General features: G+C 40.1%; 1 protein-coding gene across 9 annotated transcripts in view; it reads left to right on the top strand.

The window, feature by feature from the left end:
* The window catches only part of LRRC56 (leucine rich repeat containing 56), a 59,253-nt gene that overhangs the window by 19,047 nt on the left and 23,486 nt on the right, over positions 1-16,720 (top strand). For 8 of the 9 annotated variants that reach the window (XM_035328723.1, XM_035328724.1, XM_035328722.1 and 5 more), the window contains 2 exons: positions 4,156-4,243; positions 10,731-10,791. In XM_035328723.1, coding sequence (XP_035184614.1) covers positions 4,156-4,243; positions 10,731-10,791 — 149 coding nt within the window. Of the gene's footprint in view, positions 1-4,155; positions 4,244-7,931; positions 8,011-10,730; positions 10,792-16,720 lie in introns of those variants that run through there. The other variant, XM_035328729.1, reaches the window with a different exon arrangement.

The raw sequence follows: 16,720 nt of genomic DNA, 5'->3' as shown, positions 1-16,720 counted from the left end.
CTGTTCTGCCAGTTGGGAAGCTCTGCAAACACAGAAACATTTTTCACTTACAGTTTTTCACAGAATACTTACGTCTTTTCTTGTCAGTCAGAAGAAGAGCTTTCCAAACATGCTCTCCAGTTAGATATTGGCCAGACATTTTGCACAATGAGAGAGGTTTGTGAGCAGTGAAGGAGTTGCTTCATAAAATACTGGCAAAATTATTTACCAATAGCTTTCACATGATCTCATGCAAAAGAGTTTTCCTCTTATTTTGAATGAGGTACAGAAATGTAAAGTGAACTTTGTCCATCTTTGTTTCACTTCTCATTTAGTCTTTGAAGAATTGTGCATTGCTTTTCCGTGGAAATTCATCCTTTCAAATAAGAAGATTTAGGGTGGAGTAGAACACTCGCGGCACAGAATCAAGGTGTCAGGCCACCTTTGGGAACATCAGGTGCAAGAAAGATTTCGGTATTTGATTCTTCAGAAAACATCTGCCTTCTCTGTCTAACCAATACTCACCTTAGTAGGCAGGTGGCAGGCAGAACTCTCTCTGGACTCTAGCAATCAACCTGAATTTTTTTTTTTTTTTCCAGACATTTTTCTGCTGTAAAATAACTCTGAGTATATCCAGCTCTCTGCCTTGAGTAGATCCTCAGTCCCTTGCTGCAGCTGTAAACAACACAAGAAATCCCTAGATGGCACAGCGCCTTCATGTCTGTAAGCATTCCTGCAGCACAAGCAGGGAAACCTTCTGTTGCTGGCTGTCAAAGCAGCCTTTGGAGCTTTGGGCAGGCGGTCAGGGCTTGAAGCCACAGTGGGACACTTCTGAATTAGGGCAGGAGCTTGTCCTAGACCTGGCACGGCCCTAGGAGTGAAGAGCTGCTCAGTGCCTTAGCAGCACCTTTACTCACGTGGTGCCAGACGTCTCTGTCCAAGCAGCTCATCCTTGTCAGTGTGTTTGGCTGTGATTTTTTTACAACCTAATAGCAGTAAAATTCCTCCCAAATATCCTTCCTTTTAGATTTTGCTGCAGATCCCTGTGCTTGACGGTAAACAGCAGTATAAAAGGGAGATGCTTATTATCTTTGTATTTTAAATGTTTCCATGTCCTTGCCTTAATCTCCTCCGTTCCCGGTGCCAGACTTTTAGCTGTGACATCCGAGACCTGTCCAGCTGCACCAGTATGCCAAGAAAGGGGTCTGGGGAGTAGGAATGCCCTAACTGCCCACCCCAGGAGCTGCTCACCATGCAGCCTTCTCTTCAACTGCTGCCCTGACCTTCTGCTTGCTAAGCAGCTTGCAGTCACACCTGGGGTTCTTGTGCTTCTAGTGCCTTGAAGGGAGCTCATATCCTCAACCTGAGAGCTTTTTGTCTTTCCTTCACGTGCTGTGATAGCTTTTGCATCCCACAGCCTGGCAAATCCAAGCTCTTCGAGAATCTCCTCAGCATCAGTGGGCAGAAGGACAATGTTTTTCATGGAGGTGGTTGGAAAAGCAGACCGGGGAAGTGGAGGCTGTGAACACGTGGAGCCTGTTGCATCTGCTTAACGCATGCTTCAAGCAGCTATCAATAGTTCAAAGGGCTGCTGATGGCAGCTAATAACCTTTTACAGCGTTGGAGCAGTAGCTCTGCCTGTTGCAGCACTAAATATTGATGCACTAAGGGACTCCTCTCTCAGCCAGGGGGGAAAGTACAAATAAATGGTGGATATGGAAGAGGAAAAGGAGAAAAAAGACCTCTTTCTATGCTGTCTTTTAGGAAAGTAGGTATTAAGGCTATTTTGATGGGGATGGGGGAGGTGTTTTTTCAGGAGTTGCTTTTAATGACAATAAGTTTGCATCTAAGTTCAGCAATTCAAGTGCATGGTTGTGTGCCAGGATGTCAGCTAGCTCTCATTTCTCACGAGCTCTCATGCTAAATGACAAACTGTCATCTGCTGAAAAGGATTGCTGCAAAATATGGCTTGCAGTGAAGGACCTTGTGTTTACTTGGGGGAGAAAACTGTCTGTAGCTGGTAAGCTTGCCTTCTCTGCAGGAGAAAAACAGTTCTTCTGGGGGCTGCGCCTGGGGATAGAAAGTAAATTTCGGGATGCTGCTGAGCTCTGTCAAGTTTTCGCCTCCGACCTTTGTTTCTTATGCTCTGGTGTGGTGGCAAGAAAGTCCAGAAACTTTCTTAGGCTCAGCCTGCTTAAAATCACAGTGTAAAAAATCATATTAAAAATATTTTTAAACACAATGTTTTAAAGGTGATTCAGGAGCAGATGAAGATTTTGGATAATTCTGTTTCTCCGGAGTCCAACTCAAGGCCTCACAGAGGGAGCCAGGTTTTCAAGGAGGGATGCTCAGCTGTTTCAGGAAACCATGCCCTTCTAAACTGTCATCTCAGCTCCACTCAGACTGTGTTTTGGTCCTTTGTTTGTTAGGGGATGTGGAGCCATTTGAGTGAATGAAATTGCAGTCACTTGTGAGCAATACAGATTTTACTTGATGAGCGGGAATGTTGCAACTGCCCTTTCTCCCTACAAAAATGAACTGGATGTTCTTGTGGTTATTTTTTCCTCCCAAAACTCATAAACAGAGGTGGTCCTACACACATTCTCTTCTAATGAATCATTTCCCCCTTATTAGTGTTGGTCTCCAGATGAAAACAAGCTAAAGTATGTTGTAACTTCCTAATAGTAAGAAAATTTATCTCCCATAGGTAGAGATTATTTAATGTGAAGGAACAAAGTCATTCAACAGAGTGGCAAAAGGCAGGTGGCAATACGCCTTGCCTCCTGTGTTCTTGATTGCAATACTGAGGAGAAACTGATACCAAAATCAGCCATTTCTTTGAAGCAGACTTTTTTAGCTCTAAGTCCTAACTCTTCTGGCACAGAAGGTGAAAATCTAGCAGCTGTTTCACTATCTATAGCCTCAGCTCTTTCAGGCAGTTACGGTGACCTAAAGCCTTGTTCTCATCTCTCTGGAGTATTTCAGACCCTTCCATGAACCACTAACCCATCAGGAAAAAGGGGCAGAGTTCCCTCCTGGCCTATTTAATTAAATTGGTTCAAGGATTCACTGAGCACCCGAAGCTGATGCAAATGAAGCGGTGGGATACGTAGTGGGGAAGAAAAGAGGGAATGGGATGAGAGCAACCCGCTGGCAGTGGTAACACGAGATGGTTTCAACTGCTTGTGGAATTGCAGCCTGGGACCGTAGGACTTCACTGCAGTTTTCGTTGGCTGCCCTAGAGCTTCCCTCTCTCCTCTGTGAATTATTCCTGCTTGTTTCTGTCCTCATGCTTACCTTTGCCAAGTAGCTCACGTTACGGAGTGAGCTCTCTCAGGCTTTTCCTTTGGAAAGTGGCACGCCAGGATTTTGGTTCAAGGCTCTCTTTATCATTTGTTGTGATTAAGCTAGAGAACAGGTAGTCTCAACTGACCCTATATCAAATACAGAGCAAAATCTGAATGTATGTGTCAATGCCAGCTTCGGGATATTTAAGGAAACAACCTGTGATGGTGAGTTGCATTCACACACACCCTTGGTTACTGCAGTGGTTGACCATATCACAAAGGTTTTGCAAAAACAAAAGATTATGGAGGCTTCCACTGACATTGCCTAACTCTCTTTAAAGAAAATTGTAATTCTTGTAATTACTGTTGTGTTCTATCAGAAAAGTAAGCCTTTTAAGACCATCTTGAGCTAAAATTGTGTTTTCTTATGATAGTTTCTGATCAAAACACGTTGCTTAGCCTTTTACTGAGTTTTACTATCTAGCACCTTCTTGATTAGAGAAGACACTATGATCACATTCCTTATCTGCTGAAGATTAGTACAAGATTTGCAAGTTTTTACAAGATTTACGCAAGTTTTAAGCTATGGTCATGTAGTTCAAATGAATTTAATTGGCATGTAGGTCTTTTTTGTTTTGCAGCTTGAATATAATGCTCAGCCTTGATTCTGTGAGCAATGCAGAATTTACATGATACTGGAATAATTCAGAGCTACTAGAAAGAAACATCTTTTAATGATAAATTTATTTTAATGTGATCACACATCTAGCCATTTTGACCTGGAGCACATGCTGACGCAGCACTACTTGAAAGCCTTTGTACACCTTTTTGCTCCTGTATCTGTTTTTCTTTCATGAGAATACACAGAAATCTCTGCTTATCTTTACAGAAAGCTTTGACGGGGGTAGATGATCTGCAGCAAGTGAAGGCCCTAGAGATACGAGTAGATACAAGAGAGAACAGCTTGGGGAACTTTGGTAAGAAAACAATTTATCCTCTGCTTACTTTCTCAAATTTTCCTTTATTGTATCTTAGCAGGACTGGGGACTTAGAAATCAACAGCCAGTGTAAAGTACTGTCCTGCTAGAGAGTTCTTGAAACGCAATCACCCCTGTATCGCTCACTTCTTGATCACTGTTTTCTTCTGTGAGGCACTGCATAGGACTGAACACTACAGCAATGGGATGAGTGACACCACTTCTGTCTAACACCAATTAATTTGAACAAAGTCCTCACCAATGACATGCCTCTAAGCCTTAAATGAGCATTTACTGATTACCTTGCCCTCTAGAGTACTTGATGCTACTCAAGCAAGACAGAATAGCCAAAGTTCAGATTGTCTCCACTGGAAGATTCATTCCCCTGCCGCTAGTAGTATCAGGCTGCTAATATTTGCAGCAGCCTATGTTTGCTTCCTGCACTGCCTCATCAAGCTGTGCTGGCGATTGTGCCTGAGGAAGCTCCTCTAGACACATCATTTGATGAGCCCCAGGAGGCCCTAATGCCTGTGATTTGTCTCTGTGTCATCATCTCTGCACTGGAGAAGTAAGGAAGTACTGAAGGAATTCCTGCTATAGCAGAGTTAACACTTAGTATATGAAAGATTTATTTCTTCCAGTACTGGCAGTCATTTCTGTCAGCAACGTGTAGGCTCTCATCACAGCCAAGTCCATCTTCAGCTACATCGAAGCTGAGTAACTACTGCAGGGTAATATTTTATGTGCCAAAGGGAGTCACACCCCCAAAAGTGGGTGCTGGTATTTTCAGACAAGCAGTTCATTTTCCCATGCAGACCACCAAGGTATGCAAGTGACTATAACGTAACAGCCAAACAGCTTTTGTGGGCCTTTTGATGACCATTTATGAAGAACGGGGAAAGCAAGTGCAATGGGGGGGGAGGGGGGAGGAGAGGGTATGTCTTGCATTGTACATGCCACTTTATATTGGTTATTCAGTTTATTTTGTAAATAGGTCTCTTTATGATAAGCAGTTGGTAATTTAAGGTAAATTACATCTGTTTCTTTCAGAGTTCATGATCAGTTGAGTCATGTTTCCTCCAGTTGATAAGAAAATCTTATTAGGCTCTTTCTACTAATGCTCCAAAGTGGTGCTCCCATTCCTATGTCATTTTACATCAGATGTTACAAGCTAGCAAAATGTCTTACCTTATCTGTGACTTCTGTGTTGTGTGATTATCTTAAATAGGTAGTCCTCTCCATTTCTTCTTTTGAACTTTTGCCTTACTGCCTCTTATTCGTTATGTGCTCATACAAACATACTGCACTCAATCTTGTAGACTTTCTGAAGTATTACTATAGTAGAAGAACAAACAAAAAAAAAAGATTTACATGTTTCTGATCTCTATTTTTCATGTGTCCTCCATACTTCCCTTTCCTTTCCATTACTGGAATTATTCCCTTTCTGCTCCTTTGGATAGGTTTTTACAACTTTTACAAAAGAAGTAAAAAAATAAAAAATAAATAAAAAAGTGTCCCTCCGTGTCCCTTCACCACACCACACAGCTTGGTGTCATCAGCAGACTTGCTGAGGCTGCACTCCATCCCACTGTCCATGTCACCAGCAAAGATGTTAAACAGTGCTGGTCCCAGTATTGACCCGTGAGGAACACCACTCGTCACTGATCTCCACCGGGACACTGAACCAGTTACTAGAATGCACGTAACTCCCTGGAACCTCGTAGCTCTCGAATCCCAAATTTGGATAGAAATTTTCACTCGAGAAATGTTTTAAACTTCTTGGCGATGCACAGATTGTATCACAAGCACCGAAGGCCTGCATCTCCTTAGCAAAATTTCCAACGTGATTTAAAACTTGTTGTTTTTCTTATAAGTATTCCACTAATGAGATGTGATGAGCTTTAAAGTGTAATCCTGTCAACCTTTCCCAGTTTGCCAGGACAGCCTTTCCCCGACGGCATGACGTAGCAGGAAGGAACGGTTATATTTCTTAGGGACGGGGTGTGGGCTGAAACACTGAAAGACTGATGTGAAAATGTTCTCATGTGATCAGTATTAGAATAACGAAAGGCTTCGTGCCAGAACTTGAAATTGAGTCTTAGTGGGGTTGGGGGCAATTGCTGAAATCTCTAGCTATTTGTTTTCAGTGCACCTTGCTGAGTGACAGGCACAACATTGAACCTCCCTGGCAAGTCATATATCCAGCTCTGTGGAATTTGGATTTACTTCTGTGTTCTCGAACTGCATGTAGGCTTCAGCTTATACTCAAACAGATGGGCTGTTTCCTTTTTATTAGCTTATCCCTTCAGTTCTGATTGCTGACAGATCTGGGACCGTTTTCATGACCAGCTCATAGAAATCCCTGTTGAAAGTAATGGTGGGATATAGTCATTTAAGACACTACATAGTTCTCTTATTTCTAAGTGATTTTAATAGGTACAAATCAAGTTACCCACAATGCTGTTCCCTGGTACTTATTCAATTGTTGCCTTCTGGCAGCCAGTCTAAGTTGATTATGTGTCTGGAGACCGCTGCTTCCCTTTGGTGAGGCAGCTGGTTTCTGCTGCGAGGGGACTGCAGAAGACTCTCTTGCTGCTCGGCAGAAAGCATTTTATCAAGGAAAAGCTCTGCTAAAGGTTCGGAAATAGGCATATGTTACTTTTCATTCAGGGTTGCCTTATCTGTTTCCGTCTGTTCTATTTGTCAGTGTTTCTCTGCAAGAGGCAAAGGCAGAAGATGTCCATCGGCAGGCGTTGGCAGCACCTGGGGCAGGCCAGCACCGAGGCTGCAGGCACGGCTCCAGCATGTGTTCCTGCCCAAGCTGCCTTTAATTGAGCTGGTATTAACAAGCTTCACTGAGGAGATGCAACAGCACAGGGCTTAGACAACCTCTCCAGGAATCAGAAATACACCCAGCAGTGAATTCATGTTAAACCCTATGCTGATGCCTTGTTTTGTGAGGTTGTAATCTCAGGTAGCTAGACTGCAGCTAGCTTGGGTTTGTCTGCAGCTGCTGCAGTCTTATCTCCAGCGATATTGTCCGTTTCCCGCCAGAAACATGCAAAAAGGCACGCTTAGAAGTACATGGGAGTAACATCAAGGTGATGTAACTTGATCAAACACAACTGAAGTGAATTAAATAGCCTGCTTAATTTACATATCAGGTTGCTGTTGCTGGAAAAGTGCAGCCCGAGTTCACATGCTTGTTCTGTACTGTAACATCAACAAAACACCCAGGTTCCCTGATGCCAAAGCCAGCATTTGCCAGTCATTTCTTTTGCATATATTTTGCAGTAGGTCATACTCCAGGAGGCTTAGCAAGTCACGCCAGGATGAGTTTTTGCTAATAGAAAAACAATATACATGGTGTTGCCTGAAGAATAAATTGCAATATAAACAACGAGTGTAATTATTATAGGTATTGTAGCTTCTAGAGCGTAATTAAACCAGCGTCTTGCCTGCTTTCTTGTTACTCCTAATTAGTTATATAAATGTCACCTGCTATACTAAGGCAGCTCAGAAGGATATCTTCATTACTACTCTGCTTGTGAAGTGTATCACTTAAGGCAATGCTTTTGAGTGTGCATGTATCACTTTTATTCAGCAGTGTAGTTAGTAATCTGAGAATTGCCGTCTCTGGACCTAAATATAGCAGCTCTGAGGTAGGTGTTCGCAGGAGAAGATTCGTCTTAGAGAGTAATTAGGCTTTACCTCAGGAATGCACATTGTGTTGATGAACCAAACTAATTTTCGTGAAAACATTCTGGGTACTACTTCAATTTTAGTGCTGTTTTTTGTTGGTTTGCTTGCTTTTGTTGTTGGCTGGTTGGTTTTTTAGTAGGTGTGGTTTTGTTTTCTTTTGTTTCAAAGAAAACGGTGTCAAGCACCTACCTTACACTTTGATTTCTTTTGACTCCTCATTTTCTTTTTTGCTCCTCTGGGATAGTACGGTTGCATAGTTTAATACTTGTGCATTGTTGCTGGTTACTAATGCCAAAGCCACATAGCAAAAGGCTAGTGAAAGGGAATTGAAAACAGAAGAGAGAGCATTGCTAGCCATTCTGTATTCTCAGATATTCACACCAGTACTGTGGTCACCAGCATTTTTGTGGGTGAGTCTATTGTTTAGAATTTAAATTACATAGTAGGAACACAGCTCAGAATGAGGAATATGTTGTTCATACATTAATTGTCAATATTTAAAGCTAATAACGTTGATATTTTAGGGTATCTTTATATTAATATAAGAACTAATTGTATCCTTGCTCTCAGGAAAGATGTCCTGAGGGTTAAAATTAAAAAAATTAGAAGTATGTTCTTGTGTTTGTATAGGACTCTTATCTTGTCATTTTTCTTTTACGCTTTTTTCTCTGTATCTTAATCTTCTGTTCTCCAGTCTGTATGCAAGGAATTGGAACACAAAAACCAAACCAAGCAAAAAAAGCAAACAAACAAAATCAGTCACTGATTTTTAGCACTGCAGAACATTTATGTATCTAATAGAAAACTTAAAAGAGGGCAGAACCAGTGGAGCTGGAAAAATATATTGTTCAAGTCTTGGTGGCAGATTTTTGCACCACTGCTCACAGTATACTTTTACTTTAGTTGACTAAACAGCCTGTTAGGGTTTAACACTCTCTACAAGTTCCCAGGGGTAGCTTACGCCAAAATACAAGAAAATGTCCGAGATGGGGGATCATGTTACAGTAATGATATAACCAGATGTGAAAATTGTCTCTTCAGTCTGTAACGCTGCCTGCCACACCCCACCGCCTGTTTGAGTCTTCTAATAGTTTTTTTTTTTCCTGAACCAACCCTAAATATATTCAGTAGAAAGCTTTTTTTCTTGAGTAAGTCTCTCAGTTTCTCTTGAGCTACTCTTCTTGACTTCTTAGTCAAATCTTCTGCTTAATACCATTTTTTAAAACCTGTTTGCTTTGTGTTATTTTGCTTTTTAATATTTTGCAATAACTTTTTCTTGAACCTCACTGGCTGAATGTGTGGCAAGGCTTTACCCACTGCTGTTCTGGGACTGAAGAGGCTAGATCCATCTTGTTCTTTCCTGAAATGCTTCAGGAAAAGTCTATTAATCTCTCTGGGCTTCAGGTTTCCTATCAGTAATGTGATAGCAATTTTTCTTAATCATCTAGATCTTGAATTTTTTTTATTATTATTTTTTTCCTGTGAGGTCTTTCTTAGCACATGGATTATTTCTACAGAAATCTTTGCTTCTATAGTGTATATGACTGCTGTGAATAATTAACAGGGATATTAGTATCGCCTCTGTCAGGACTCTGAGGTATTTTGTTGCCATACTTTATAAAAACTTGCTCAACATGAAAGCATATGCCTTGCAGGATGGGATGGTGTGTTTATAATTTGTACTCTAATTTTTATGTATTATGGAAAATGATTAAAAATAAGGCTAAAAACTGCACAATGTGTTTTGTATTTTTAGTATTTTCTGAAGAGCTTTGCAAAGAAACGAAGTTAAATGTTTCCAGTATAGCATGAAATTCAATATGTGGATTATAATCACTCCCAAATAGCATTAGATAAAGATAATACTTCTTCTGAAACATGATTTATTAAAATGTTTTTGCCATCAACAATGTTGTCCTGTTTGGGGAAATGGAGTGAACAACGTGACCTTCTTTGTTTGCTTTTGAGATCCCACTCCCTTTTTTTTTTTTCTTTGTTTTTATTCTCTTTTTGATCCTTTGCAAAGGGCTAGAGCTAGAACGTCCTTCTTGTGGACACTGCTAAATCATCCTTGCCAGACAGAGATTAATGAGAGGGCTTATAAAAATATTTAAGAACAGACTCTAGTGTCTTAGTAACAGTCCAGTCTGTCTAAAAATGGTGCTGCCTCTTCATGGTGACATATTAAACTGGAGGGTTCTTGCCAGGGGTAAACTCTGCTAATGGGAATGGGTAAAAGTTTGCCGTTGTCAATAGCAAACGTTTCCTGTGATTTGAGATTATATACAAATTAATCTGAGCTTGGAGGGATTTGGTGTGTGATTTTGGTTCAGAGATATGTGTATGAGCAACCAAAAAAAAAGAAATTGCTTCATGGGAAGACATGAATGAAAATAATAACAAAAGAGTTCTGAGTTTTTCATAGGTATGAAAATTCTGTAGTTGAATAGTTGAACAACAAGGATTATGAATCAGAACCAAAAAAAAAAAAGTCACCATGAAGCCAGTTTTTGTTGTTTTCTCTTTGGAAAGGTGCTGTATCAGAATTGTCAGAAAGGGGTTCCAAAAATGATAATTTGGTAGTCAAACCAACGTATCTGTTGCAAAAATGCAAAGGATGGAGTATTTCCTGAGTGAAATAATCTCATTAATTTTCTTAGAAGAGGTCCAGCACAAATCTGGCAGAAAATGCATGTAAAATGAGAGGTTTCAGCATGTAACTGTCAGAACTTTCCTTTATTTTACTACCAGGTATGCAAAATGATTCTTTATTCTCATCCCGTAGGTGCCTATCTACCTAATCTGAGAGAACTGAAGTTGAACAATAGCTTGCTTGTAACTGTGAGGTAAGAAATAAACGATAACTGAAACAAATATATAAAAAATAACAGCCCTCAATTTTATTTAAATGATAAAATCTTCATTTATGCTGCTTTCATTTCTTCCACTTCCACATGCCATTATAATGGATTAGGCCCTGAATATATGCTCTGCAACCTCCTAAATTTAAGGACCGAACCTAAACGGGAATAAATCAGTGTAGCTGCGGTGATGCCAATGAATTACCCTCCAGTCTGACACCAGGAATGTTCATGCCATGCTGAAGTCCATGGAAATTTGCTGTAAATTTGAAAGGCACTAGGATTTCACCTCTTGTGCGTGGATGCTTGGATTTCAGAGTGTTTCAGCCCTTGGGCTTTTATTGTGCATGGTAGTCTGTTCTATGCAGGTCAGACCAGTTCCTCAGCTGATGAAAATCTTCACTTGATTGAAGTCAGTGAAGCTGGGCTTACTGAGAGCTGCTGTGAAGCTTCATGTCCCTGGCTTGCTGAGCTCCATGAGAGCATCACGTATTTTCCCCCAGAGAGCTGGGGAGCTGGGAGGCGTGGGAAGGTGTAAGTGAAAACCTTCTCAATGAGAAGGCAGAACTGTCTTCTTTCCCCTGTGCTGTTGTTTGTTTTACCCTTGCTAGTTAATGTGTGATGGAAAAGTTCAGTTCGTGTCAGGAAAGGGCTGTGTAAAAGATCATCTTTATGTTAAACAGGTCTGCTCTCTGGCTTTGCGTGGTTATCTACTAACTGTGGAAAAAGGTAGAGATGTCACTAATTCTTGTTGAATAGTACATGTTCCCCTAATGGAACGCAGCAGGAAATTCTTCTCTGTCCCATACATCATCACTAAAGTAGCTAACAAACTTTCATTTTTTATTACTGGTGATCGTTATTAAGATCTTTGACTGAGCTTGTATGAGTTGCTAGAAGGAAAAAAATGTAGAAGAAAATTGAACAGATTTGATCTGACAGCCATTATGAGAATGGATAACCTGTGCTGTCATTTGTTCTGAGTCAGAGCACAAACTGCTTCTCGATCATAAATGTCCTTTTAAAGAGAGGCTTTGAGTCAGGGGGAAAAATCTTTAGATAATAGTCTTTAAAAATGCTACTTTATCATTCAGTTGTTACACTTTGATCATATTTTCCCTTGTTCTGATGATGAGATTAAGTATTTGCAGTCTAAATATTTTTTTTTTCCTCTTTAAAATCTGTAACGTAGAAAAGTGATGAATCTACATTACTGCAAACATCTTAATGGCAACCAACCTTTGCTGGAAGCATGAAATTCCTCAGTTTCTGTGCAGTAAGTAGCGAGTGAAGGAATTCTATTTTTGCCAACAGCAGAAGACAATTATACTAAAAAGGAAAAAAAAAATGGTTTGGTCAAAAAATCCAGATTCACTGGAAGATGTTTTAACGATTTATGTTAGTAATGAATGCAGGATGCAGTTCAGGAAAACTTCTGAATATGACCATCTAGTATATTTGGCTTAAGGCTTCAGCAGGACTTTGTGCTTTTCTTTGCATTGCAAGTCTAACTTTTGCCAGGAGAAGTTCTTGCAAACCGTTTTCTATGAGATGATATCCCTCTGGCCCTTGCTGCAGGTAATGTAGGCTCTCGAGTTTTGACCTGATCAATTATAATGTTGCTGTGTTTTGGCTTGAAGTCTATTATTGTGACAACTCCCAAGCACGCAGACCCCAAGCAAGGTCGCCTTTAAATACACACTCTCGTTTAAATAAGCGTGCTTTCTGTGTGCCGATTAAATGCAATTTTAGGGGAACAGGTAAAGGAAGAACAAGAATCTGGTAGCATTCCTGGACCAGAGCTCAGTCAGTGCAGGACAGGAGCAGCTTTCAATTAGTAGTTCCCATCTTCAACAATCTGTCACTGATGAACATAGATCACTGAAGGGCACAGCCTATCCTGCAAGCACAGCCTGAGTGCTTGAACTTTGTTTTTGGATGTCTGTATCATGTCAGTTTAATACCCATTAATGCAACATTTGCTGTCGTGGAAGTAGCGATGTCTGCTACAGCTAACGTGGCATAGCTGCTGCCATTCTAACAGGCTGTTTCCAGTTACTCAGAAATGTTTTAAAAGCTTATTTCCAAATTAAAATTGTTGATGCCTGAACTCTGTCCAAAAGCTGATTATTCTGTTGTATTCAACCAAACCCATGTAACTGATGGTTTTGAGGATGACAGAAGAATGTTCCTCCTCCTCAGGAAAAGTAATTCCCGTAAACTTTCTCGGGGATAAGGTCAGAATCATTGTGGCCGTAATTTGAAAATGGGCAGCAGATAACAGGAAATGTCTAGTGAGGACAGACTGTGGAAGATTGGTTTGTTTACTGAAAAGAAGGTGAGGGCAGAAAAGCAGGCAAAAGATTGAGGGTGTTTCATGTATACTCAGGATGTTAAAAGTGAACTTTTTTTCATGCTATCTTATATGAGAAAATATAATTAATCATTATGAACAAAAGACTGTGTATGCACGAGTGGGTAGTAATATGAGAGACTTTCTTTTTGTCGCTTTATTTTTGTTTTGCTCTCCTTTCAAGTTTTCTAATTATTTTTATGGTGAAAATGAATTAAAATATCTCTTTTCAGTTTAAAAATAGGAAAACCTTATTTTGATCATAGACTACAAATAGCAAGATGCCAAAATAAGGATTTATGATCCTTGTTTTAGTCACTGATTTTTTTATTTTTTGAAATGTTTTGTCGTTTTTTCCTGGTAATTCCTGAAGAAGCTCTGATGCCATTGGTGGGGAATGTGGTCGAGCTGCTTTACCTGTGAATTAATGGTTCCCCCCACCTCCCTCTCAAGTTACTTTTGAATACCTGAAACTTTGAAAGGCTATATGTAAGCATAGGATGTCAGCTGTTTCATTTAATTCATAAGGAAAATATATCCAAGTTTATTTGCTGATAACCCACTTCAGCAGTGGTAGGGGAACGTCTTTTTTGTCTTTTTTTCTGGGTTATTGTTTTCTAGCAGCCTTTTGCTAACAGGGAACAGCTCTGGAATACTCAGTGTACTGCGGAAAGAAATTACTTCAGATCCTTGTTAATTTTCTGAATTGCACTAATTTTATGAGGTCCCCATTTGGTGACCTTTGCCCATCTGCTAGCAGCCAAGAAATTTTCTATTTATGAAGTGGTAAGTGAGGACAGACATGGAACCTGTTCTGAAGAGAGTGCATCTTAAAAACCACCTTTCTTTTGTGATGACACATGGTCCTCTTGCTAATGTTTCCAGTAAAAGAGCTCTATTTCAAGGCCAATGGAATTATTCCTTCTGCTTTGGCATATCTCCTGTATATTTTTATCCGATTGCTTTTATTCGTAATTTAGGAATGAATTAAGAGATCTGTTTAAAAATGTTTGATTAAAATCTCTATGAAAGGGCTTTTAAATCAGATATGGGAATCTCAGGACTTGGTTCCCATGAGGTCAGAGCAGAAGCTGTTTCACCAGCTGAAGCACGTTTCTCCCAGTTCAGCTCTGTGTGTGGCAGCTGGCAGAGGACTGGGCTGCTCCCAGGGCTACTTAAGCAACAGTTTATAATAGAGACTTCTTGTATTTTAAGTGAGATGAAAACCGACAGGGACAAAATAAGTATGAGGGCTATACTGAAAGGAAAGGAGATCTCCTTCATCCAGATGGAGTTTACATTTCTTCCCTATTGCAAAAAGAGTCCCCCAGAACGAGAGGGTGGTATTCTTGGGCAATTTGGGTCAGTGAAGTCATCAAGGGAGAGCAGAAATGAGAGAGAGAGTTGTCCTGAAGGTTAAAATAAGCAAGGTGCAGAGGGCATGCAAATTCGTCACTGCCCATGCTTTTATTCTGAGTAATAGGATAATTTTTTTATTTTTTTTTTTGCCCTTTTTTTTTTTTTATCACCAGCTCTATTGGCCAAGACTGGCTACATCAGAATCTGTGCATTCACTTTTTGAAAAGTTTCAAGTCCTCTTGACTGTGAATAGATGAGTGAAAATGTGAAACAAGTGGCTTGAGTTGAGGGTGTTGCTGATGATTCCATGACTTTAAGCAACCAGAACCAAACTAATTCTTTCTTAATTGGGGGCAAGGGCTTTAAAGCCAATGTTTAAAAATACCTTCATGACCTCAATCAGGATATTCAGGAATTTGCAATTAGCAATATTACACCCTGGTACTCATCCAACAGAGAGTTCAGGCAAATGCTCACCTTTTGAAGTCGCAAGAAATTTGACTGCAGTGGAACTGCTCGCAAGCTGGGACTGAACATTATTCTAGGTGCTTTGTGGAATCTAGAGCAAGTTGCACCATCCCATAGCAGCGTGATCTGTAACAGAAATGACCCCAAAACTGAAAGTGCTGCTGATGGAGGGTCTGGGCATCTACTGTTCTTTGGATGGTTTTCTCTCAAACAGATGTTATGGGGCATCATTCCCTTTAATTTTTTTTTCTTTGTCTTTTTTACTTATTCCTTTCCTTGCTATTTTTTCTATAGCTTCCTTTCTCCTCTTCCAGTCATTTCTTTTTTTTTTTTTTTTTTTTTTGCAATGAGGGATTTTTTGTCTGATATGTATAACATAGGTAATACGTATAAATATCATTTTTTCTGCCAGAGGTCAGCATTGCTGAGATAAAATTCCAAAATATTTTCTAAAATCATTTCAGATACTTAGTTTGCATTAAAGATGCCAGTGTTTGTCAATGTGTGATCTGTTTGTGTGACAGCAGTGCTTGGAGTGTTCAAATCAGGGTACTGTTGCACTGTGTTGTGCTGACACACAGTCAGAGAGCTGCCCCGCTGCTTTGGTCTGGGTGAATCTCCGTGTCCTTATTTCAGTGCCTACAGCAGCACTGCTTGCTTTTATGTTTGTTTTTCAGCTTGGAAAAAAGCATTTATTTTCAAATTCAAGTTAGTTTCTTTAGAAATTGTTTCTTTTGCTTCTTTTGTATAGCCAGCCTGAAAGTCTTGCAGCAGTTGAGGTTGCTGTGAAATCAATCTTAAGAACTTTGTGTGCTTGCCAGGAACTACTAAAGAAAGGATTTGAGTTGAAACTTAATCTCTGTATTAATAAGTCTACCCTGTATTAATGTCTGAGCATCCCTGGAAATATCATAAAACTTGGCAAAATTCCCATGACCTCAAGTTTTATTTAGCAGTGATAGGTTTAAATATTCATATTATTGCTATTAAAAAAAAAAAATGATTTTGAGATAGAAATACAGCTATTTTTAATTGACTGGATTATTTGCAGTAAAGCACAACTAGCCAGTCTGCATGAAGTCCTAGCAAAACCTGATTGCTTTGAGCATTTACCAGCATTTACCACCACTCAGGTGGTTGAAATCCTCTTATTTTCCCCCTTTCCTTGTATAGCTTCCTCTGGACTCGAGCTTCATTTGGCACTGTCCAGCCAAGAGATGTGGCTCATCTTGAAGTGAGCACTCACTGAGGATGTGCTGTGAGTACAGTGCTTTCCAGGAGGACAGGAGACTAGAGGGGAGATAGTAGCCTTTTTCAGCTTTTCCCTTCTCTTAAGAAAGACTGGAGATAGTTTTAGGGGGTCCCAAACTCACCTGATTCTGGGGGCATCCTTACTCTTTGAACCAACTGGAGATAACAATGGCAGCAATTTACCCACCGACTAGAGGGAATCAAATGGCTTTGTGGCTGAGCCACTGGACCAGGATTTCAAAAATACAACTTAATTATGGGGTTAGCTTACTGTAGGAACAGGCTAGCTGCAGAAATTCACCATGTTTTCAATCTCAGTCATTTATTTTATGTATTACTCAGGGGCAGACACAGTCTTCTCATGAGTAATGTGCAAGGCTTTTCCTGCTGGGATCATGATCTTGGTTACATGCTCTGGACATTACTATAATATGATAAATAAAAATGTTAGTGGTAACAAGTAGATTTCTGGCAGCAAATTAA

This window comes from Oxyura jamaicensis, chromosome 5 (genome assembly GCF_011077185.1).
Source record: "Oxyura jamaicensis isolate SHBP4307 breed ruddy duck chromosome 5, BPBGC_Ojam_1.0, whole genome shotgun sequence".
Classification (NCBI taxonomy): domain Eukaryota; kingdom Metazoa; phylum Chordata; class Aves; order Anseriformes; family Anatidae; genus Oxyura; species Oxyura jamaicensis.
The sequence above is the reverse complement of the archived record's forward strand: the minus strand, read 5'-3'. Positions and strand labels throughout refer to the sequence as shown.